Here is a 23,896-nt window from a genome sequence, read left to right as displayed (position 1 = left end):
CACATGGCGCCCCTCTGACTGCTGCGCTCTCGGCAGTCGCCCTCATCACCCCCCTAAGGCTGGCCCTGTGTCCCAGCCCAGGGCCCCCACCCTGAGCACTCCCTGGTCCCCTGTCACCAGCTCCCCCCTGGACCCGACAGCTGAAGTGTCACCAATGGGCCGGACCATACGTCTTGGAGAGAGATGTCAGTTTTACTTCTTCCCTGCTGGCCACAGGCCCAGACTATTTGGTATCAAGAGGGAACTAAAACACTCCAGCAGACGTGGGGGTGGGGGGAAGCGGTAGAAGGGGGGGTGGGTTGGGGCCGCCATCTGTTAGCTCTTCCGCCCTAAACCTACACCGCTAGGTCATTCTCGGCATGGCTGTGACGCTGCTTCCTCCAGGAGCCGGGGCTGAGCAGGCGCTAACTGCCGAGCTACTGAGTCCCCAGGAAGCTGGGTTGCACCTACAACCTCATCAGTCCCCTCCCGGCTGGGGGGTAGAGGGGACACCAGGACCCGACCAGCAAGCGTTGGACTCACCAAGGAACCCAGGCTGCCAGTGGCCTGAGCGCTAAAGGCAGTGGCCACATGGTGGCAGCACAGGCTGGGGTCTCTAGTATAGAGCACTGACCATCAGCAGATCTGAAAGCGCTTTCCAGAGCAGGTCAGCATCATTCTCCCTGTTATAGACACGAGGAAACTGAGGCACAAAGAGGTGAAGTGACGTACCCCAGGCCAGGAAGCCAGTAGCATAGACCCAGGTCTCTCCAGCCCCAGTCAAGTGCCCTATCCCCTAGGCAACATTACCCCCTTGCATTTCACTGGGAAAGAGCCTCTGGGAATCAAGATGGCCGAGAAGAGGGGTGGGCACTAACCATCTCCCCCAGTGACATAAAAGCAGCCCTGAAGGTTGCAGCATTGGCTTTTACGCTCTGGCGCCAGGGCTCAGCTGCTTCCACTGGGGCTTGAACCCAGGCCCTTGTGTACGTAAAAACAGCTGCAACCGGGACTACACGAGAGAGTCAAATGCCACAAGAAAACCCCATTGAGCTCCTTAGCAAAGGTCACAGCGGCTGCTAGGCCTATGGATGGAGGATATTCTAAGGCCTAGATCTTCAAAGGTATTTAGGCACCTAACTCGCATTAAAACCAATGGGAGTTGGGCACTGAAGTACCTGTGAAGACGTGGGCCTAAGAACCTTGCTCCACAGCTCTTCAGCTGCTAGAGACTGTAGGTTCCTTGCAGCTCTTGGAGGCATTTCCCAGCCTGCTCTTGCAGGTCAAGTGCATAGATCCGGCTCCGTGACTGGCCGTGGCGGCTGCAGCTGTAGTGTGGAGAGACTGGAAGAGAGCGAGAGAGGAAACGGGCTGGCAAGACAATGAGGCAGCAGGAATCACGCCTTGGTTTTTAATAACGGTCCAGAAATGAGGGCACGGACTAAGCTCGCCTCACCGAGCCCAGCTGCAGCTTCTTTCTTGGGTCTCCGGAAGTGGAAGACCAGTGCAGGGATGTGTCATTGGTAGCACAAAGCAGGATTATGCTAAATTAGTACAATAGCTCCTTCTAGTGGTGGTGGTGATCCATAGACTTCTGACCATTCATACACAGAAAGAAACAGCCACAACTAGTGCCAAACAAATTGGCTTCCACCTGGTGTGAATTCCGGCTTTGTTACCTTTGTTTACCAGGACCCACATCCTGTTTGGAACTCTATAAAGTGCATAGAGATATCGAATGGCTGAATAATATACTGCAGGTACATATCATTACACTGGTAACAATACAGCTTCACTTATGATTAGGGTCTACTTAAAATCAGAGAAACCACACATTTTTTGCCGGTTGGTCACAGCATAAATAGCCAATTTTATGGATGTGGTCATACAGTCTATACACAAGTATTGGACTGTACAACTGTAACGTTTGTAAGTCGCCCTGGATAAGGATGTCTGCTAAAATTCAGAGTTCAAGTTAGAACCCCAATTAGGGTGGCCAGACAGCAAGTGTGAAAAATCGGGACAGAGGATGGGGGGGCGGGGGGGTAATAGGAGCCTATATAAGAAAAAGCCCCAAATATCAGGACTGTCCCTATAAAAATCGGGACATCTGGTCACCCTAACCCCAATAGCAGGTCACCCTTACCTCTGCACTGCTGCTGGCAGCAGCGCTGCCTTCAGAGCTGGGTGCCCAGTCAGCAGCTGTTGCTCTCCGACCATCCAGCTCTGAAGGCAGCACAGAAGTAAGGGTGGTTATATCATGACCACCCTACAATAGCCAGATTTCACGGGGGAGACCAGATTTCGCAGTCTGCGACATGTTTTTCATGGCTGTGAATTTGGTAGGGCCCAATTTATGTCTCATAATTGTGGAGTAATAAGCAATTGTCCCAACCGAACGCTGTTAGAAACAGGACACGGGCAGGGTGTGGAGACAGAGGCACTGAGAAGTCTCTTCCTTTGTCTGATTGTGGCTGTTGCAGCTCAGGCTGTGGTGGGAATTAAGGCTGCGAAGCGCGACGAGTGATGCGCTAGACAATGGGAGCCTTGTCTGACCCTGATGACAACGACAGACCCGAAACCGAACAACGTATCTGATGAAACCCAAAGCTTTCGGGATACAAGCACCATTTGTTTTCCCCAAGCCCTGATCCCTAGGGAGCATTCCACAGACTGGCCTAATGGGGGAATGTATTTTATTCATTCCATAAAAAAAATAATACTGCATTAAGATTGAGCGCTGACAAGGCAGCAGATGCCAAAGCTACGGGGCTCTGCACAACCTTAACTCGGACTCCTTGGGTATTTGCATCATTGCATCGCAGCCTGTAATGACAGGTCATCTAGTCGAGTCCATCTCCTCCCAACCTGAGAGCTGGGACTGAGCACTGCAGTTAAGGCTGCAGACCAGATGAGTCATGCTGGAGATGGGATGACTCTACATCCCCGTTTGGCCGGGACAGTTCCCTTTTTAAGCTCTGTCCTGACCATCCGGACTTTTATGACAAAAATGTGCATTTATCCCGTTTGGTGTTTGGCGGCGGGAGAAGCGCTGGGAGGGAGGGGGAGGAGCGGGAACGGTGGGTGCGGGACAGAGGTGGAGGGTGGAGAAAAGCTGGCGGGGCCTTGGACTGCAGCCGAAGCGGAGCAGGCCGGGCTGCGGCCTCTTTGGCCCCTGGTCCCGGCCCCATGGCACCAGTGGCGCCATTGTAAACCCGGTACTGCTCATCGACTGCTCATGGTGACAGAAACAAGGCCCCAAACATCAGCTAATGGCTCGGGCCACAGGGCCAACCCTGGTAAAATGAACATCCTGTGGTGCAGTTTCTTCCTCCAAAGAGTTTGTGGCCACAGCCTTTAGTGGGGCGTTGTCCCCCCAGCCTGTCGCTCTGGGCTGACACTTTGTGGTGAGTACCACAGCCCCGGGGGAAGCACCACCATTCGCTTCCCAGCACCGAGCCAGCCCTGCAAACACTGGGCCACCTTCCACCTTGCGGTGACCCCATCCTGCAGGGCCAGGAAGGGTCCGAGTCCCGGGTGAGGCTGGCTGGCAACCTGTCTGAGGCAAACACCTCAGCAGGAGCGAGGCACCCAGAACAGGACAGTGAAGCACAAGGCTACGGGTGCCCAGCGCAGCTACTGACATACCAGGGTGTCAGGATGCAAAGCGACAAGCCCTTGGAGGGACACTGTTTCGGGGATGGGCGTGTTACGGGGCGCATCACTCGCCGCCAGACTGGCACCTCCTCCTTGTCATGCTGGGGTGGAGCTTGAGGCCGCCCCCGTCTGCAGCTTGCACAGCGTCACTGCATCTGCCTGCAGCCCCCCTCGCCGCCTCAGGAACCACAACACCCTCTTTGTGACTCAGCCCTTCAGCCGTGTCACCATCCGTGTTCCCCCTTCCGGGGTTAGTATCCCAGCCTAACAGTCCAGCTGCTTCCCCTGTGGGGCAGGGAGAGACCCAGGCCCACCCACTACTCCTGGTCCCAGCCCAGGGACCCTGTAGATGGCAGCCACATGCTTCGCCCCCTCCAACTGCTCAGCACATTTTCCAGGGCCACTTCCCCGCGACCCCAACACCTTCTTCACTCTTACCTCAGGGCCACAGTCCTAGCAGCCAACTGGGAGTTCCCTCTCGCTCCCCTGGTCCCTGCCAGCACTGCTCTGCCCATGGTGCCGCAGGGCTCTCCGCCTGCTAGAGACACAGTCCTGACTCCTCAAACTCCCAGCAGCCACTGACCAGCTCTGGCCCAGGGGCTTCTTTTATGTGAGCCTGCTGGGCTCTGATTGGTCGCTCCCTGCAGCCCTTCCTTGATTGCCTGCGCCCAACGCAGCCTCTCTAGGCTGATTGGAGGACCCAACTCCACTGCTCACATGCAGGATTAACCCCTTTTACATCTGTGTGCGGTAGACACCCCATCACACACCCTCCCGCTCAAGACTGCATCCCTTGGGGTGTTGGGCATCTCCTACCCTGCAGCTGCCTAAGCTGCATCTGTAGCTCATCCCTTTCTCTTTCTGCCTCCCTCAACAGGAGACACACGTCTGCCTGGGCCTGCATATCATCGCTAAACGTTTCCCTCTGGTATGTGAGGTGTCCTCTGCTCTTTGCAATGGCTAGTTTATCTTTCACTTGCCCCACTGGGTCCCCCAGCACCCTTACGTTCAGGGTCTGAGTCCCCCCACTCGCCCCTGGGGAAGTGACTGGACAGCTGACTGCCGGGCCCCTGGAATGGGGGAGCACAGATAGGGACTCACAGGATACCACAGTCCTTGGTGTGACGTGGACCCGAGAGCAGACGTGATGGTGGGCAAAGCACCGTTGGGAGAGGGTGCACCGACCTGCCAGCAAGAGGTGCCACTGTGGTGAGTCACGCCTTGGTACAGGGGGCACAAATCACCCCCCACCGGCTTCCTGGAGACTGCTCCAGAGACCGCATTGACTTTCCTGAGGTGCCCCAACCCTGCAGCAGGGCATCTTGGGGGCAGATGCCGGTTGAGGTGTCCCTCTGCTGGCTGTCAGGGGCCTGGAGCGGAGCCGTAGGAGTCCAAGATCCAGCACAGACCTGCCCGGCTGAGCCTGAGGGGGGGAGGGATAGCTCAGTGGTTTGAGCATTGGCCTGCTAAACCCAGGGTTCTGAGTTCAATCCTTGAGGGGGGGCATTTAGGGATCTGGGGCAAAAATCTGTCTGGTGATTGGTCCCGCTTTGAGCGGAGGGTGGGACTAGATGACCTCCTGAGGTCCCTTCCAGCCCTGATATTCTATGAGTGTGCAGTGCCTTGTGGAGACTCATGGAGTTTAAGGCCTGAAGGGAACATCAGATCATCGAGTCTGAACTCCTGTATATCGCAGGCCCTTAAAGTTCACCCATTTCCCCCTGCCCTGTGCCCAGTAATGACTGTCTGGCTGAAGCGTCTTCCCCCAAGGCCTCCCGGCTGGGTTTGAAGGCCCCCCTTCCCTTGGCAGGCTGTGCCCAGGGTTACTCACCCAGCCTGGCAAACATCCGTGCCTTGTTTCTAACTCGAGTGTGTCATCGAGTCCAGTCCTGCCATGCGGGCAGGGGACTGGACTCAATGACCTCTCGAGGTCCCTTCCAGTCCTAGAATCTATGAATCTATGTGCTGCCTTTCTCCTCCAGGATACAGAGCCTGTCGGTACCTGGGCTGTTCCCCCCTTGGCAGAACTTATACGCTGCATCAAGTCAGCTGTAGTCTTCCAAGGGCCTGATCCACGCAGGATCTGGGGATCCAGGTGGGCTGAGGGGGATGAACCCCTCATTTTTCTGCCATGGAGCAAACGCTGCCTCCCCGCAGGAGAAGAGTCTCCATACGGGGCACCTCGTAACATGAGGCTGTAGGGTTGGGCCTGCAGATTTCACACAGCCCTTAGCCAGGGAAACGCCCCAGTGTCACCGACTGGAGAAGGGCTCTGGGGTTCAGTCCATTGTGGTTATGGTCAAGAGCGGACACAGCCCAACGCTTGCCAGAGCAATTCCAGCTCGGGGATTCAGCAGAGCCGCGTCAGGTCGTGCTGGTGACTTGAGATGGGGAATTCAGCCGGGGGAGAGGGGAGAAATCGCCCCGTCCCTTGAAATCTCAGAGAGTCAAGAGGAAATTTGGAACCCTGGCTCATCCCCAAGGTGACACCGCGAGCGAGCGTTCCACCTGGCAAAGCTTTCCCCACAAGTTGCTGCCCTTACCGCCCCCAGCTCATTTTGGGGGTTCAAAACATCAATCATTCAGGAGCAGAACTGAGCCTTACAGACTCCACATTGTCATGGGCATTATTATTTATTAGGTGTATTCTTTATATGGTAGCACCTGAGCACCCCAATCATGGACCAGGCCCCACTGTGCCAGGCGCTGCACATTATTAGGTGTATTACAGTAGCACCTGGGTGCCCCACTCATGGCCAGGTCCCCACTGTGCCAGGCGCTGTACAATGACTACTACATTCGTTCTCTGGGCGAGCAGCTTTTTTATTGATCATTTTGTTTTGGCCCAGAACATTTGTAGGAATGAGCAGGTACATGTATAAAGCAGGAGGAAGAGGCGGGAGAAAGAGAAGCAGGGATCAGAGCAGGGAGCTCTCTAAGCAGATTTGCATGAGCAGAATCGCTGAATGATGCCTTGCCAGTGAGAGCGCAGACAGTGTACAGCTGGGTGGCTCTGGAGTCCAAAGAGACTGTGACCGTTGTTCCCCCGGCCTCCGGCCTGCTGCGGGTTCCCATTGGAAAGTGGCTCCCAGCAGGAGCCGCCAGCTGGGACCGAGGGGGAATACAGGCGGGTGACACTTTTCAGACCAGCCCCTTTTCCGGTGAAAAATGCAGGTTTGGTGAAACCGAATCATTTGGTGAATTGTTTTGGCTTCACTAAAGTGTATTGGCCAAAACTAAAAACCAACCCAGAACAAATCTAAACCTTTAGCGTCTTTGGTCTGAAACTACTTTTCCTTTTGAAATGGCCTTTAGTCTGATTAAAAACAAACAGAGTTTTAAAATGGTCACAATCAAAACAAAATGTTCATTGGACTCAAAATGATTCCCCCCTCCCACCACCACTTCTCCATTTGCAGAATATTTTTTAAAATAAAATTTCAGTTTGTCCTAAAATGAATCCCCTGCCCCCCAAATTTTTCAGAATTCCCAGCAAACCCCCAAACCTGTTATTTGCCCAGTTCTAACCAGGTCACTAAAGACGGGATAAGGACACAGCAGTAATTGGTTCCAGATGTGAAGCTACAGCACAGGAAGGTGACGCAGCCTCCACTGCAGGATACAGGCGGCGTCTTCCACCACGTCCTGTTACCAGGAGGGGTCCCTGCAGCTGTGGGCAGAGGCAGAGAGGAAGAGAAACAGCTGTTGGTTGTGATGCTCAGATGTGGATGGGACCTTTCCCCTCTAGCCGGTACTGGCTCTGATCTGGTGCCAGTGGGGCAGGGAATGGGGTATAGGGCTTTTCCCCTCTAGGGGTGCCAGTTCTGATCTGGCCCCAGAGAGGGGGGACTGGGACATGGGGCCTTTGCCCTGTAGGGGGTGCTAGCTCCAATGTGGCCCCAGGGAAGTGGTCCTGGTGGGTTTAGGGGGTCAGGGAAGGGGATACGGGGCCTTTCCCATCTAAGGCTCTAGTGCCAGTATGGCCAGTTTCAGGTCAGCAGTAACTAAAGGTGCTCCTGTGGATCTCAGCCTGGGAGGAAGGTGCCCGTCTCACAGGAGTCACCCACCCATGGGCCAGAGGAGCCCTGGAGACTAAGCTCCCCAGAGCCGTCTCTTCCCGAGCAGGCGGTGTGCAGGCAGGACGCTGCCATCGCTGTATGTGGCGCTCACTGGGACAGAGACTGTGTCTTCCTACGTGTTTGTACAGTGGCTGAGCACAACTGCAATATAAACAACAACCGGGCCCCGCGGGTGCCCGAACAGTCACCGGGACACCTTCAGCCACTGCTAGAGTTCGCCTGTCCGGAGAATAGCCCACCCTGGTGGGAGCGAAGCTGGATGGTACCTGTTCCGCAGGGTGTATTTGCAAACGAACGGGAAGGACCAGCTGGGGCCATAGTCGTTCCAGGTGACGAAGCCTAAAAGAGACGGAGTCAGAAGGAACCAACCCAGGAACAAACCGCCCGCTGGCAGGAACGGGCACTTCCATGACTAGGAAAGTCATCTGCATGTGAGAGCTAATGTGAGCTCTCTACCTGTGCAGGCATCTGTACAGTCTAGACTGGGGTGATAGATAGATAGATAGATAGATAGATAGATAGATAGATAGATAGATAGATAGATAGATAGATAGATAGATAGATAGATACTGGAAAACACTAGTGGGAACTTAGATGAGGCATGAAAAGAAAGGCTGAGTGCAATATTGCCCTGGTCCATTGCCGCCTTGCATCTTTGGTCATCAGTTTCTCCGGTGCAAATTGGGTATAAAGCTCTCTTTGCACCCACGTAGCTCTGGTAGACCTGACGGCACATGGGGCAGGCCGGAGCTGCTCCCAGCCCGAGGTGATCACACACTGTTCCGTTTGTGGAGTTCACTTTGAAAGTGGGTCACAATGCATTGGAGTTGTCAGTCCTCTGGCACTGATCGGGGTGTATTGGGGAGGGCTTTCCCCAGGAAACTGGCCAGCCACTAGGGAGGGATTTTGTTTGGATTGGGCTGGTTTTGGAGGGGGGGAGGCAGGGGTTGTGTTCCTCCGAAGCATTTGGCGTAAGCCACAGTCAGAGGCAGAGGTAGGTAGGTCAGTGGAATGAGCTGCTAGGGCAGGGGCAGGGGACCAAACCAGACAGCTCAATGATTTGATCGGATGGTGCAGCCAACCAGCAGGAACTGAATCTGGGCAATGTTCTTCTGGTGAGAGTCAGGGGGTCGAGATAATGAGCCAGCCCTGACCAAACCGAGCCACCAAGCATCTGCTCCCCCTCCCCCAACACACAGCCCCAGGACAAAGCTCCCACCGTTTTCCAGGGTCCAAGAGCCCAGGTAGTTTTCTCCCGGGAGACCATCGGGCTGGTCTGCAGGAAATGTCCGGAAATTGTATTCGGAACCATCCGTCCACATGAAAGACCCCTCCTAGAGAAAGGGTGACGGTGTTAGTGACTGAACCGGGGGCCAGGAGCGCTGCGGGGAGAGGAGATGGAGCAATAGCCACTAAGGGATCAGCACTGTCTCTAGCACCTAATATCCCAGCTGTGGAGGCCTCTTCCTCACTGCAGCCCTCTCCAGCACTGACAGCGTCAGCCTCACACCACCCCGGGGAGTGGGGAAGGGTCTGCCCCGGGTTACAGATAGGGAAACTCAGCACAGGGTAGATTAAGTGACTGCACCAAGGTCACACAGGGAGACAGTGGCAGACCCAGGAACTGAACCCAGGACTCCCAAGTCCCCGTGCGCTGCCCTAAGTGCTGGGCCATCCTTCTGTCTGTGGGGCTGGCAGAGTGAGCAGCGCCGACCTGGCTTGGAATCAGCTCTGTCATAACCCTCACCCGCAGCCCTAAGCTGGCACCGCGTTCACCGTCATGTGCCAGCGTCACCTCCACTTTGGGATGGCACCAGCCTCTACCAGATCCCAGCACACCTTCCCCACTTGCAGCAGCCGCACCACGCCCAGCCCCAGCTCTCCCCAAGCTCAGACCTGGTTCTTGGAGAGTGAACGTCAGCTGGAGTGCGGAGGTGACAAAACAGCTGTAGTTTCCACTGCACCTTTTCTACGCCCTGTATCCCAGCATGCTTTGCAGCTGAGGGACAGTAACACCTAACTCTTCTCTAGCATTTTTCATTAGTAGAGCTCACAACACTTCACAAAGCAGGTCAGTAGCGTTACCCGAATTTTACAGATGGGGAAACTGAGGCACAAGGAGAGGCTGGGACTTGCCTAAAGCCACCCCAGCAGCAAAGCCAGGAATAGAACTGAGGACTCCTGGGGCCTAATCCAGGCAAACACTCTTTGCTCTACATCAGATTGAAATAACAAGCCCACAATGTAAGACACAGGGAGCCAAATTCTGCCCTCAACCCCACGATGTCCCCCTGGTATAAGTGGAAATGCCAGTCTGACCCTCCATCCCTGGCGATTGCTCTGAAGTTGCAGTTGCTCTGATTGCGGGCTGTGCCAGACGGGTGAGGCAGGAGCTACCTTGAAAGTGTCATGTGCGCCGATCCAGTAGGCCTGCCCTTTAGTGTAATCCAGCGGCTTGCCCATCAGGTGAAAGATGAAGTCATTTTCCTCTGCGCTGTGGATGGAGGCCAGATGGGAATTCCTGCCGTGGCTTTGACACGCCATCTAAAAAGGCACCGCAAGGACAAATCACACAAGGCTGCAACCAGCGCGCCTGACCCGAAACGCTTAGATATCAATGGAAAAATGCCCATTGACATCAGTGGGTCAGGGCTCTAGAGAAGGGGGGTGGTCTGGTCGTTGAGGCAGTGGGCTAGCCCTCAAGAGAGATGGGCTGAATTCCCAGTTCTGCCACAGACTCACCAGGTGGCCTTGGGCAAGTCTCTTAGCGTCTCACACCTTGGTTTCCCCCACAGGGAGGGGACTAGTCCATTTGCTACAGGGACAAAAGCACCCCTTCCGTGGCTGTAGTAAGTGTCTACGCTAGAGCAGCACAGCTGCAGTTGTGCCATTATAGCATGTGCCAGAATGGGGAAGGGAGGTCAAGGGGCAATTCCCCACCCCCTTTTAAAAGTGGGGGGAAGAGGCAACGTGGGAGCTGGGCTTCGAGGGAAGAGGCGGCACTTGGGCGTGGCCTGGGGGAAGGGGCAGCACAGGGGCAGGGCCTGTTGGGAAGGGGCGGTGTGGGGGTGGGGCCACGGTTCAGGCGCCTCCCAACATGTGCCCTAAGGAGGATTTCCTGTCCCCTATCTCTCTCCCTGCTCAGCAAATATGACCAGCTGTTAATACTCCCTTTACAAAGGAAGTCAGTATCTTTATCCCTATTTTACAGATGGGAAAACTGAGTCACAGAAAAGGAAGTGACTTGCTCTAGGTCACCCAGCAAACCAGTGCTGGGAATAGAATCCAGCTCTCCTATGTCTCTGGCCAAGGCTCTTTCCACTAGGCCCTGCTATCAGACTTGCCTCAGCTTCGTGCCAGTTTGTCGGTTCCATCACAGCCTTATAGCAGGAGTCTTGATACTGCACCCAGCCTTCGTCACAAAAGCCGCGGGCGCAGAGACAGTTCTCCTGGGAGCAGGCACCTAGTATCAAGGGAAGGAACCAGATATGAAATGCGCGCGAGAGAATAAAACATCAGTGCAGCAAGTTTCACCCATCGATCCCAAAGGCAGGTAAGTATTACACCAGTTTCTCATTGCAGGAGAAATCAGTGACACAGAGTCTGAGTAGTTTCTTAGTGCAACTTGTTTATTACATTTTATGCACCAGTCCTGGACAGGGCCGGCTCTGGCTTTTTGGCCGCCCCAAGCAAAAAAACAAAACAAACAAACAAACAAACAAAAACGGGGCAGCCAGAACCGCAAAGCAAAAAAAAAAAAAAAAACCTGCGGCGCGGCCATAGCGCGGGTGCAGGGAGACTGGCTGGGGGGGGGAGGGGGAGGGAGAGGGAGCGGGCGGGAGAGAGAGAGAAGGGGGCGGCCAGGGCTATAGCAGGGGCACTGCCACGCGGCCCCTCCCGCTGCGCCGCCTCCTGCCGCCTGCCGCGAGGGCTCTGCTCCAGTCGGCGGGGAGGGAAGGAAGAGGACTGCCCTGCAGGGTGCTCTGGTTCTCCGCGCCGCCGCCCCCTACAGGGCGGCTGGAGCGGAACAAAAAAAAAAAAAAGTGGCCGTGCCGCCCTAGGATTGGGCAGAATGCCGCCTCGAACAATCTGCCGCCCCAAGCACCAGCTTGCTCAGCTGGTGCCTGGAGCCGGCCCTAGTCCTGGAACAGAGATGGTCAGAAACAGCACACATCCAAGTCCCTCTGTCAGGGATCTCAGGCTATGCACCAATGCCAGGTTTCCAGGGAACAACAAACCCTTCTGCCCTTTGGAACAGTCCACCCCCCCTTCCCCCAAGAAATTGCATTCCAAAACAGTATGTCTGCCAAGACTGTACACTGGCTCACACGCTAAGACCCAGTAAGATTGTGCGTAACAGCACAAGCATAGCAGTATCATTACCCTCATGCAGGGAGAAGAGTGAGCTAGTGGTTGCTATAATTGTTCATAATGTTCACTGATTGCTTCGTTTACCAATAGTAGTTTTCATACATGATAATTATTAATACAGCAGCCGCATTTTGTCTGGTGCTTTACAACAAATGAAAAAGAAGGGGTCCCTTGCTTAAAAATGACACGGGAGAAACATAAACGGTGGTGATAGCCAAGATTCATAGCTGCCAAGGCCAGAAGGGACCATCCTGATATCTAGTGTTACCGCAGATAACACAGGCCAGAGAATTGCCCCCAAATAATCCCTACAGCCGATCTTTTGGAAAAATCCCATCTTGATTTTGAAATGGCCAGTGATGGAGACTCCGTCACGACCCGAGGAAGAGGGGGACGGACAAGAGATGAGGGTGAAAGGAAATTAAAGTACTGTGAACCACATTATTTAAGGTTAACTTATGGCAGCACCCCTGGGGAAAGCTGAAAGTTGGTGCCTAGTCCCTGGAAAAATCATGGAGCAGGTCCTCAAGGAATCAATTATGAAACACTTAGAGGAGAGGAAAGTGATCAGGAACAGTCAGCATGGATTCACCAAGGGGAAGTCATGCCTGACTAACCTAATTGCCTTCTATGATGAGATAACTGGCTCTGTGGATGAGGGGAAAGCACTGGATGTGTTATTCCTTGACTTTAGCAAAGCTTTTGATACGGTCTCCCACAGTATTCTTGCCGCCAAGTTAAAGAATTATGGGCTGGATGAATGGACTGTAAGGTGGATAGAAAGCTGGCTAGATCGTCGGGCTCACCGGGTAGTGATCAATGGCTCCATGTCTAGTTGGCAGCCGGTTTCGAGCGGATTGCCCCAAGGGTCGGTCCTGGGGCCGGTTTTGTTTAATATCTTTATTAATGATCTGGAGGATGGTGTGGACTGCACTCTCAGCAAGTTTGCAGATGACACTAAACTGGGAGGCATGGTAGATACACTACAGGGTAGGGATCGGATACAGAGGGACCTAGACAAATTAGAGGACTGGGCCAAAAAAAACCTGATGAGGTTCAACAAGGACAAGTGCAGAGTCCTGCACTTAGGACGGAAGAATCCTATGCACTGCTACAGACTAGGGACCGAATGGCTAGGTAGCAGTTCTGCAGAAAAGGACCTAGGGGTCACAGTGGACGAGAAGCTGGATATGAGTCAACAGTGTGCTCTTGTTGCCAAGAAGGCTAATGGCATTTTGGGCTGTATAAGTAGGGGCATTGCCAGCAGATCGAGGAACGTGATCGTTCCCCTTTATTCGACATTGGTGAGGCCTCATCTGGAGTACTGTGTCCAGTTTTGGGCCCCACACTACAAGAAGGATGTGGAAATATTGGAAAGAGTCCAGCGGAGGGCAACAAAAATGATTAGGGGTCTGGAGCACATGACTTATGAGGAGAGGCTGAGGGAACTGGGATTGTTTAGTCTCCAGAAGAGAAGAATGAGGGGGGATTTGATAGCTGCTTTCAACTACCTGAGGGGGGGTTCCAAAGAGGATGGAGCTCGGCTGTTCTCAGTGGTGGCAGATGACAGAACAAGGAGCAATGGTCTCAAGTTGCAGTGGGGGAGGTCTAGGTTGGATATTAGGAAACACTATTTCACTAGGAGGGTGGTGAAGCACTGGAATGCTTTACCTAGGGAGGTGGTGGAATCTCCTTCCTTAGAGGTTTTTAAGGCCCGGCTTGACAAAGCCCTGGTGGGATGATTTAGTTGGGAATTGGTCCTGCTTTGAGCAGGGGGTTGGACGAGATGACCTCCTGATTCCAACCCTGATATTCTATGATTCTATGATTCTATGCAGCTGGACGGGGAAGTGCAAGGAAATAATTCAAACCTATTGTCAGCAGGTTGGGCAGGGGTCTCAGCATGCCAGTGGGCCGGCTGGTGTCAAGTTTGTGTAGCCATCGCGGCAGAGGAAAGGTTTGAAGGAGGACGAGGAGTTGGTTTTGTGGATGTGTACAGGGACTTCCTCCCAAGCATGGGGGGGGGGGGGAAGGTATCCTGGGAGAAAGCACCTTCTCTCCAGACTGGGGTGAGCGGAGGGGTCAGACTCCAGGGGCCTCAGTCCTTGGGGTCTTTGCCAAACCCGGCAATGGGGAGCAATGAGTGCTGATGCAGCAGAGGGGGTATGCAGTGAAGACCCCTCTCCCCGCTGATTCCACAAGGTCGAGCGGTGGCACCTATGGAACGGGGCGGGGGAGGGTTAGCAGCAAGGAAGCACAACCCAACTCACCCCAGGCAATGAAGATGAGCACGAGGTAGAGGGATGTCCTGGGATCCATCTCTGGTGAGGATGGGGGTCAGCAGGCAAATCCCAACTGCCCTGCTGGCTAGTGGAGACTCCCCTCGGGTTGGGCTTTTTGGCTTTGCTCACGGCAGAATGATCAGGGCACAGGCGGATGCAGGAACTCCTGGACCAGTGACTCATCAGGGGGAAATCCCGCTCCTCTGACTTGCCTTTGTGTTCCTGCTGTGTCCCTTCTGGCTCCAGCAGCCCGGTTTAACCCTCTCTCCACGCGGAGGCCAGGGGAGTAAGTCCTGCAGCTGCTCATTTTATTGTGCTTGGACAAATGTACTAGTTGTCTTCAGGCAGGGAACTGGCCAGCATGGGAGACAGAATGCACAAGGAAATCTCCCTGGGACCTGAGCAATAGCCACCCCACATCTTGCAATTCCTTTCTTTGCCACTAGCGGAGGGCAGAGTGGCTGCACAGGTAGAAAGGAGAAAAAGCAGAAAAGAAGAGGGCAGAATTTGTCTGTGGAACGATCTAGGTGTGGGAGCTCAAGAAGCCACCAACAGCTTCTGATGCTCCTAAATTATCAGAAAAATTAAAGGACCTTCTATGACCTCTGTCCTCAAGGAGTCATATGAGTTTGATGCATTCACCCACTCAATTAATTTCAATACATTCCTAATACTTATACCACATAAGATTGGGGTTTTTAAAATTTCTTCTTTCAGAAAGGCAGTGTTGCCCCGTGGCTAAGGCACTAGACTGAAATTCAGGAAACCTGGATTAGGAATACAGGAGCACAGGAATGGCCGGACTAGCTCGGTCTCCTGTCAACAACAGTGGCCAGTATCAGATGCTGAGGAAGAAGCTGTAAGGACCTTTCAGGAGGAGATGTGGGGTAATCTTAGGTCTCATCCTGGTCTCCAGTAGTTAGAGATTGCCTTAAGACCCGAAGCAGGAGGTTTAATATCTCTGCCACAATTTTTGTTGTCATTAATTATAATTCTGAATATTCTTGTTATCTGTTGAAATGGCCAGTCACCTTTTCAATCTTGCTATCTTCTTGGTCTCAACGATATCCTGTGGCAGTGAGTTCCACAGGTTAATCCTGAATTGTGCCAAAAAAAAAAAAAAGTACTTCCTGTTATGAGTTTTGAATTTCCCACCTCCCAGTTTCACACTGACTGTTCCCTTTTCCTTGTGTTAGGAGACAGGGAAAACAACACCCCCAACTTCCCTTCTGTAGGCCACTCAGTATTTTATAAGCTTCCATCCTGTCCCCTCCTTCTCATCCCCTCTCTAAGGTAACAATCCCCCATCTTTTAAAACTCTCTTCAGAGGAGATTTTTTCCCAACCTCTGGATTTTTCTCATTGCCCTTCTCTGCTGCACCTGGTATTCAAATGCGGCCACACCACTGACTGGTATAGAGGCACTATCATAGTCCGTGTAGTATTCCCTATCCCATTTCTTATGCATCCCAATATTTTTTTTGCTTGTTTGACTGCAGCTGCGCGCTGAGGGTTTTCACTGCACTGTCTGTATCGATGCCCAGGTCCCTCTCCTGAGCTGAAACAGTTCATTTAGACCCCAGGACGGTGCAGGAGTGGTTTAACTTTTCCCCTCCAGCATGCATTACAGTACTTTGCATTTGTCAACAGCGTCTGTAGTGACTCTTTTGCGGGACTTTGTCAAAGGCCTTTGGGCAGGCTGAAGTCTGGAATCTGTTTCTGGCTCTGCTACTGACCTGCTGGGGAGTTGGGTAAGTCCCGTCCCATCCCATCTGCCCTTTGACAGTTGTTTGTTTAGGCAGGTTTTCCAAACCTCGAATCATTCTTGTAGCTCTTCTCCACCCTTCTGCCCATCCTTTCTGATGTGGGGACAGCAGACTTGAACAGCTGTGCAGAAAGTGCAGGATCGTCGTGAGCCCAGAGCGAGGGACAGTTTCTCTCTCAGCTTCAGTGTTTCAAGTATGGTGTCAGTTTTGGATTTGCTGCAAGGTGTTGTCCCACCGTAAGTTTCCTTTCACAAGCTCTACTCTGTGTATAAGAAGTACACGCCTGCCCAACTAACATGACTGGACCCTAGACTTTTCTGCAAGGCACTATTTAAAAAGCCTGGGTCTTGAGTGAAAATGATTACAAATTCAGGTTCACCAAGGTGTTTTTTAGACCTGGCATGTTTGCAGAGTTTGAGCAGATAATGAAGTCTGATCCGGACCATCTGGCAGAACTGGATAAACAAGTCACTGACGGAAGTAGCTGCAGTAGCTGGAAAAGTTCAGCGGTGTTCTCTCTCTCTCTGGGATTAAGTTGAAAAACAAAATAAATATCTCTCAAAGGGTCTCCTGAAACATTGAAGGGAAACCTTGATTTAAAACTAGCTGCAGGCCTGTGCGGTCACATGGGTTTGATTTGTAAAGACGTGGGTAAAAAAGGCTGAAAATGGCTGAGAACTTAAAAACTGGCTAACAGCTGCAAATCCCCATGATTATTGAACCTATAAACAAAAGGAGAACTCACAACCGTGTTTGTAGCTGTTTCCATGGCTTCACACGCAGTCAGGCAGTCTAGGCTTCTGATGACACACAGACCGAGTAACAAGCCTGGGATCTTATTATAGAGATGTCCCTTTGGGCCAAAGTGTTTGTCTGTGTTTAGTGGCGTCATGGACTAGAAAGTAACTAAATGTAACAGAGTGTCAGTGTCAGGTTCAGGAGATTCGGGGCAGCTGCGCGGCTGTAGCACTGACGTGAAGACGCTCCTATACCCAAAAGGCAGTAGCTATGTTGATGGGAGAAGCTCTGCTGTCACCATAGTGCTGTCTACATGGGCAATTGGGCCGGTATAACTGCATCACCCAGGGGATGAAATCAGGGGTGTGAGTGACGTAGTTATGCCACTGTAGGTCTGTAGTGTAGACCTGGCCTCAGTTAACCCTTTATCAATCTATACAAAAAGAAAGCTAAGAAGAGAGCCATGGAGAAGGTGGTGAGACACTAAAAAGCAAGAAAGCGGATTGAGGGGGAAACCAGCTGAGGACTTGCTATTCTATGAAACACAGACCTGCAATAATGCGATGGGTCAGGTTAAAACCTCATTGAAGCCGATGGGTGTGAACGCACCGTTCATTTAAGACGGCTGTAAGAGACAGTTACGGAGCCCCACCTAAAATAAGGCATAGTGGAGTCTGCCCAGTAACAAGCGCTGTGTGGTCAGGGGTTCGACGGGCTGTTGTTTGACTCTGTGTGTGTGTGTGTGTGTGTGTGTGTGTGTGAGTGAGTGAGAGAGACAAGCTGTGGTGCCTTTGGCATAAGACAGTCCCCAGGTATGAGTGCGAGGGGGGCGGAGTTAGTGGGAAAAATCACCAAAGTGGCATCCCAAAGTCCTTAAACACTAAGAAAACTATCATTAATGCTAAAAACTACCATAAAACCAGGTATATGCTAACTAGCAGCAAGAATAAAACTGTTTTTTGCTAAGTTTGGAAACTGCGTCACAAGGGACGAGAACGGCAGATGCTCCGACTCGGACCATGTGGCAGTGAGAAGGAATTGAAGGCGCGGCCAGTCGGCCCCGCTCCTTGGCCGAAACCATGAGGTCGAAACCATGGGCCTGTACAAGGGCGCATGCGCAGACCAACAGACACTACTACTTTGAACAGCTCCGGCTCCGGGCACATGGCGCATACCCCTCCAGCGGAATACAATTGGGGCCATCACTCGAAGAAAAAGCAGAGGAAGCAAGCAAAGCAGCAGCAGTAAGAATGGGGAGGCCCTGTGTCAGAAACCAGGACTTGGGCGGATGTGCCTAGTGGTTGGAGCAGGAGTCAGGCCTAGTGGTTGGAGCAGGAGTCAGCGGGCAGGAAGAGGAGCCCAACGTCAGAACTGGAGTCAGAAGCCAGATGTCAGAGCTGAAGTCAGAAATTGGAGCCGATGGTCAGGACCAGGTTACCCGCGAAGCGGATCTGGGTGTGAGGCAGAAGCAGGGCTGGGACCAAACAGTCACAGGAGATAGCACCAGCACTGGGCAAATGCTAGTGTGAGCAGCTGCTGGCTTTAAGAGCACAGCCTGCTAGCTTCCTCAGCCAGTCAGATGGGGCCCGCTGCCAGGCGGTCTAGCGGATGCAGCTCATAGGCTCTCAGTACAACTTGAGATCAAATCAGCTTGAGCAATCCAGACTTCTTTACTCCATTACCTTATTCTGCATGCAACCAGATTATTTTACTTTAAAACCTTACCCTACCGAGAATATGTTACCTTTTAGCCAACTGCTCTTTGCACTGGCCAGGTACAGATAGTTGGTGTGATTCAGGTTTCCTCGGTTCAGGGGGTGTGGGTCAGACGGTCAAGGAGAACCACATCCTACACCAAGACACACACACACCTGAGGCTCTACACATTTATTCTTATCTGCCTGCCGTGTTTTGAAGCAGGTCAACCAATCAGGGCCAAATCTTTAATGTGATTAGAGTTGTCGCTTTGGCTGTATAATTCGTGCTTACTTATTTTCTTGTAGCCAATTGTCGTTTTAGTTTTATAAGTTATGCACAAGGAGATAACTTATGTCCATATAGCCCATTGTCTCAACTGTGGTTTGTCTAATAGCCAAATGTTCTAAATATGGTCAATGTGGGCTAGACAAGCTGTGCCTGCGGGGGGAGGGGGGGGAGGGGTACAGCTTATCTCACTTTATAGGAGTTAGCATAATGGGGTAACTGGTAGCAGAGTGTTTTGACTACAAGTCGGTTTCCTTTTGCAAAGCTTGCTTCTTAAAGCTAATTTTACAAGGCTCGCTTTGTGAAGCTTCTGGAAGTTTTAGGCCGAATATTGACAATACTATTGTTCTTTTTAAGCTTGACAACACTCTTGTTCAAATTAATCACATATGTGTCCTCCCCTTTAGCTTGTGCCCTCCCAGTATGGGGAGGCACCAGTCGTCTATACGAGCGGCACAGCTGTACCGATGCCCCTGCGCTGCTGTAAGCTCCCTCGTGTAGCCACTCTATGCCGACGGGAGAGAGCTCATCTGTCAACATCATAAAACCGGCTGAACGAGCAGCACCAGTATTGTTGGCGGGAAAACATCTCCCACCCACATAGTGCTGTGCGCACAAGTGCTTATACCAGCAACACTTGTGTTACTCGGGGGGGGGGGGGGTGTTTTTCACATTCTTGAGCAACAGAAGTTTTGCCAACATAAGTGCTAGTGTAGACATGGCACTAGAGAAGAAGATTCATTTCATCATGGGGGTAGACGTGAAACCCCAGTTCCACCCTGAGATCATAGAATCATAGAATCATAGAATATCAGGGTTGGAAGGGACCTCAGGAGGTCATCTCGTCCAACCCCCTGCTCAAAGCAGGACCAATCTCCAACTAAATCATCCCAGCCAGGGCTTTGTCAAGCCTGACCTTAAAAACCTCTAAGGAAGGAGATTCCACCACCTCCCTAGGGAACCCATTCCAGTGCTTCACCACCCTCCTAGTGAAAAAGTTTTTCCCAATATCCAACCTAAACCTCCCCCACTGCAACTTGAGACCATTACTCCTTGTTCTGTCATCTAGTACCACTGAGAACAGTCTAGAACCATCCTCTTTGGAACCCCCTTTCAGGTAGTTGAAAGCAGCTATCAAATCCCCCCTCATTCTTCTCTTCTGGAGACTAAACAATCCCAGTTCCCTCAGCCTCTCCTCACAAGTCATGTGCTCCAGGCCCCTAATCATTTTTGTTGCCCTCCGCTGGACTCTTTCCAATTTTTCCACATCCTTCTTGTAGTGTGGGGCACAGTACTCCAGATGAGGCCTCACCAATGTTGAATAGAGGGGAATGATCACGTCCCTCGATCTGCTGGCAATGCTCCTACTTATACAGCCCAAAATGCCGCTAGCCTTCTTGGCAACAAGGGCACACTGTTGACTCATATCCAGCTTCTCGTCCACTGTAACCCCTAGGTCCTTTTCTGCAGAACTGCTGCCTAGCCACTCGGTCCCTAGTCTGTAGCAGTGCATGGGATTCTTCCGTCCTAAGTGCAGGACTCTGCACTTGTCCTTGTTGAACCTCATCAGATTTCTTATGGCCCAATCCTCTAATTTGTCTAGGTCCATCTGTATCCTATCCCTACCCTCCAGTGTATCTACCACTCCTCCCAGTTTAGTGTCATCTGCAAACTTGCTGAGGGTGCGGTCCACGCCATCCTCCAGATCATTAATGAAGCTATTGAACAAAACCGGCCCCAGGACCGACCCTTGGGGCACTCCGCTTGATACCGGCTGCCAACTAGACATGGAGCCATTGATCACTACCCGTTGAGCCCGACGATCTAGCCAGCTTTCTATCCACCTTATAGTCCATTCATCCAGCCCATACTTCTTTAACTTGCTGGCAAGAATACTGTGGGAGACCATATCAAAAGCTTTGCTAAAGTCGAGGAATAACACGTCCACTGCTTTCCCCTCATCCACAGACCCAGTTATCTCCTCATAGAAGGCAATTAGGTTAGTCAGGCATGACTTGCCCTTGGTGAATCCATGCTGACTGTTCCTGATCACTTTCCTCTCCTCTAAGTGCTTCAGAATTGATTCCTTGAGGACCTGCTCCATGATTTTTCCAGGGACTGAGGTGAGGCTGACTGGCCTGTAGTTCCCTGGATCCTCCTTCTTCCCTTTTTTAAAGATGGGCACTACATTAGCCTTTTTCCAGTCATCTGGGACCTCCCCCGATCGCCATGAGTTTTCAAAGATAATGGCCAATGGCTCTGCAATCACATCTGCCAACTCCTTTAGCACCCTCGGATGCAGTGCATCCGGCCCCATGGACTTGTGCTCATCCAGCTTCTCTAAATGGTCCTGAACCACTTCTTTCTCCACAGAGGGCTGGTCACCTCCTCCCCATACTGTGCTGCCCAGTGCAGCAGTCTGGGAGCTGACCTTGTTCGTGAAGACAGAGGCAAAAAAAGCATTGAGTACATTAGCTTTTTCCACATCCTCTGTCACTAGGTTGCATCCCTCATTCAGTAAGGGGCCCACACTTTCCTTGACCTTCTTCTTGTTGCTAACATACCTGAAGAAACCTTTCTTGTTACTCTTAACATCTCTTGCTAGCTGCAACTCCAATTGTGATTTGGCCTTCCTGATTTCACTCCTGCATGCCTGAGCAATATTTTTATACTTCTCCCTGGTCATTTGTCCAATCTTCCACTTCTTGTAAGCTTCTTTTTTGTGTTTAAGGTCAGCAAAGATTTCACTGTTTAGCCAAGCTGGTCGCCTGCCATATTTACTATTCTTTCTACACATCAGGATGGTTTGTTTCTGCAACCTCAATAAGGATTCTTTAAAATACAGCCAGTTCTCCTGGACTCCTTTCCCCCTCACGTTATTCTCCCAGGGGATCCTGCCCACCAGTTCCCTGAGGGAGTCAAAGTCTGCTTTTCTGAAATCCAGGGTCCGTATTCTGCTGCTCTCCTTTCTTCCTTGTGTCAGGATCCTGAACTCAACCATCTCATGGTCACTGCCTCCCAGGTTCCCATCCACTTTTGCTTCCCCTACTAATTCTTCCCTGTTTGTGAGCAGCAAGTCAAGAAGAGCTCAGCCCCTAGTTGGTTCCTCCAGCACTTGCACCAGGAAATTGTCCCCTACAGTTTCCAAAAACTTCCTGGATTGGATCATGGTCTGTGCACCGCTGTATTGCTCTCCCAGCAGATATCAGGGTGATTGAAGTCTCCCATGAGAACCAGGGCCTGTGATCTAGTAACTTCTGTTAGTTGCCAGAAGAAAGCCTCGTCCACCTCATGCCCCTGGTCTGGTGGTCTATAGCAGACTCCCACCATGACATCTCCCTTGTTGCTCACACTTCTAAACTTAATCCAAAGATTCTCAGGTTTTTCTGCAGTTTCATACCGGAGCTCTAAGCAGTCATACTGCTCTCTTACGTACAATGCAACTCCCCCACCTTTTCTGCCCTGCCTGTCCTTCCTGAACAGTTTATATCCATCCATGACAGTCATGTGAGTTATCCCACCAAGTCTCTGTTATTCCAATCACATCATAATTCCTTGACTGTGCCAGGACTTCCAGTTCTCCCTGCTTGTTTCCCAGGCTTCTTGCATTTGTGTATAAGCACTGAAGATAACTCGCTGATCGTCCTGCTTTCTCAGTATGAGGCAGGAGTCCTCCCCTCTTGCGCTCTCCTGCTCGTGCTTCCTCCCGGTATCCCATTTCCCCACTTACCTCAGGGCTTTGGTCTCCTTCCCCCGGTGAACCTAGTTTAAAGCCCTCCTCATTAGGTTAGCCAGCCTGCTTGCGAAGATGCTCTTCCCTCTCTTGGTTAGGTGGAGCCCGTCTCTGCCTAGCACTCCTCCTTCTTGGAACACCATCCCATGGTCAAAGAATCCAAAGCCTTGTCTCCGACACCACCTGCATAGCCATTGGGGTGTGGATCTCTCCAATGCCCCAGTAAAACTCTGGGTCTGTGGTAGAGCTGTGAGGATGGGCTCTCTTCATACAAGGGGCCATTCTTGTCTAAGCCAGCCAAGGGCAGGTAACGTTTTGGTGAAAGCCCATGTTAACGTTGTGGCAGCATTTCTTGGGATCCAATGTTGGGTTACATTCACAGGGCTCACCAGCACAGTGTCGGCTGCTTCGAACGTCTGTTTTCACATGGCCTAATGCAAGGTCAGGCATCTAGGCATAGGTCAGATGGAGACAGAGGCAGGACTGGGTCATGGAAAGCAGCGGCACTGAAAAGGGCTTCAGGCTCATGGTAGATAATCAGCTGAACATGAACTGCCAGGGCAATGCTGTAGGCAAGAAGGCAAACACAAACCTTGGCTGTATAAGCCGGGACTATCAACTTGGAGAAGGGAGGTGGTGTTACTTTGTGCATTAGTGAGACCATGACTAGATACTGCGCCCACTTCTGGCGTCTCCAAGAAGGATGTTGAAAAATTGGAAAGGGTTCAGAAAAGAGCTACAAGAGTGATCGGAGGTCTGTCAAATCTTATAGGGTATGTCTCCACAGCCAGCAGCCAAGAGCCTCCAAGCCCCAGGTCAACAGACTTGGGCTCGCACGACGGTGCTAAAAAAGCTGTGTAGACAGCGGTGTTCAGTTGCGGCTCAGGCTCTGAAGCCCTCCCCACTCCCTAAGCTTCTGAGCCCAAGCTCCAGACAAAGTGACAACATCTGCACAGCTGGTTTTCGTGCCATAGCAAGACCCCTGCGAACCCAAGTCTGTCAACTTGGAGGCTCGCTGTCATGGGCTGCGTAGACATGCAAGTAGCGCAATCTATCTTGTTTATCCCCAAGAAGGTTAAGAGGTGACTTGATCATGGTCTGTAGGTACCTACATGGGAAGATGATTTATTTTATGTGATTATTAAAAAAAAAAAATCATAAAGAAACAAATCCCAAGAAATACAGAAAGGTAAATGATTTACAGCTTATATATGCTATCAAATACCCCACATTTCACAGGATAGCCAATGAAATTATGCAATTACTCAACTTTACAGCTTGTTGAAACTGCAAGACCAGAGAATGCAAA

The 23,896-nt window shown here is 51.8% G+C and overlaps 1 protein-coding gene across 1 annotated transcript; it reads right to left on the bottom strand.

Moving 5' to 3' along the window:
* Window positions 1-1,204: 1,204 nt before the first annotated feature.
* On the bottom strand, window positions 1,205-14,409 carry LOC135877915 (regenerating islet-derived protein 4-like). The gene is made up of 8 exons (XM_065403438.1): window positions 14,357-14,409; window positions 11,060-11,178; window positions 10,113-10,259; window positions 8,935-9,049; window positions 7,982-8,054; window positions 4,643-4,706; window positions 2,126-2,205; window positions 1,205-1,307 (listed from the first exon to the last, which is right to left on the bottom strand). Exons 1-8 carry the CDS (start codon window positions 14,403-14,405, stop codon window positions 1,205-1,207), a joined length of 750 nt encoding a protein of 249 aa, XP_065259510.1. The 5' UTR covers window positions 14,406-14,409.
* Between the last annotated feature and the right edge of the window lie 9,487 nt (window positions 14,410-23,896).

Source organism: Emys orbicularis, chromosome 4, assembly GCF_028017835.1.
Source record: "Emys orbicularis isolate rEmyOrb1 chromosome 4, rEmyOrb1.hap1, whole genome shotgun sequence".
Classification (NCBI taxonomy): domain Eukaryota; kingdom Metazoa; phylum Chordata; order Testudines; family Emydidae; genus Emys; species Emys orbicularis.
Note: the sequence above shows the minus strand (reverse complement) of the source record. Positions and strands in the feature narration are given on the sequence as shown.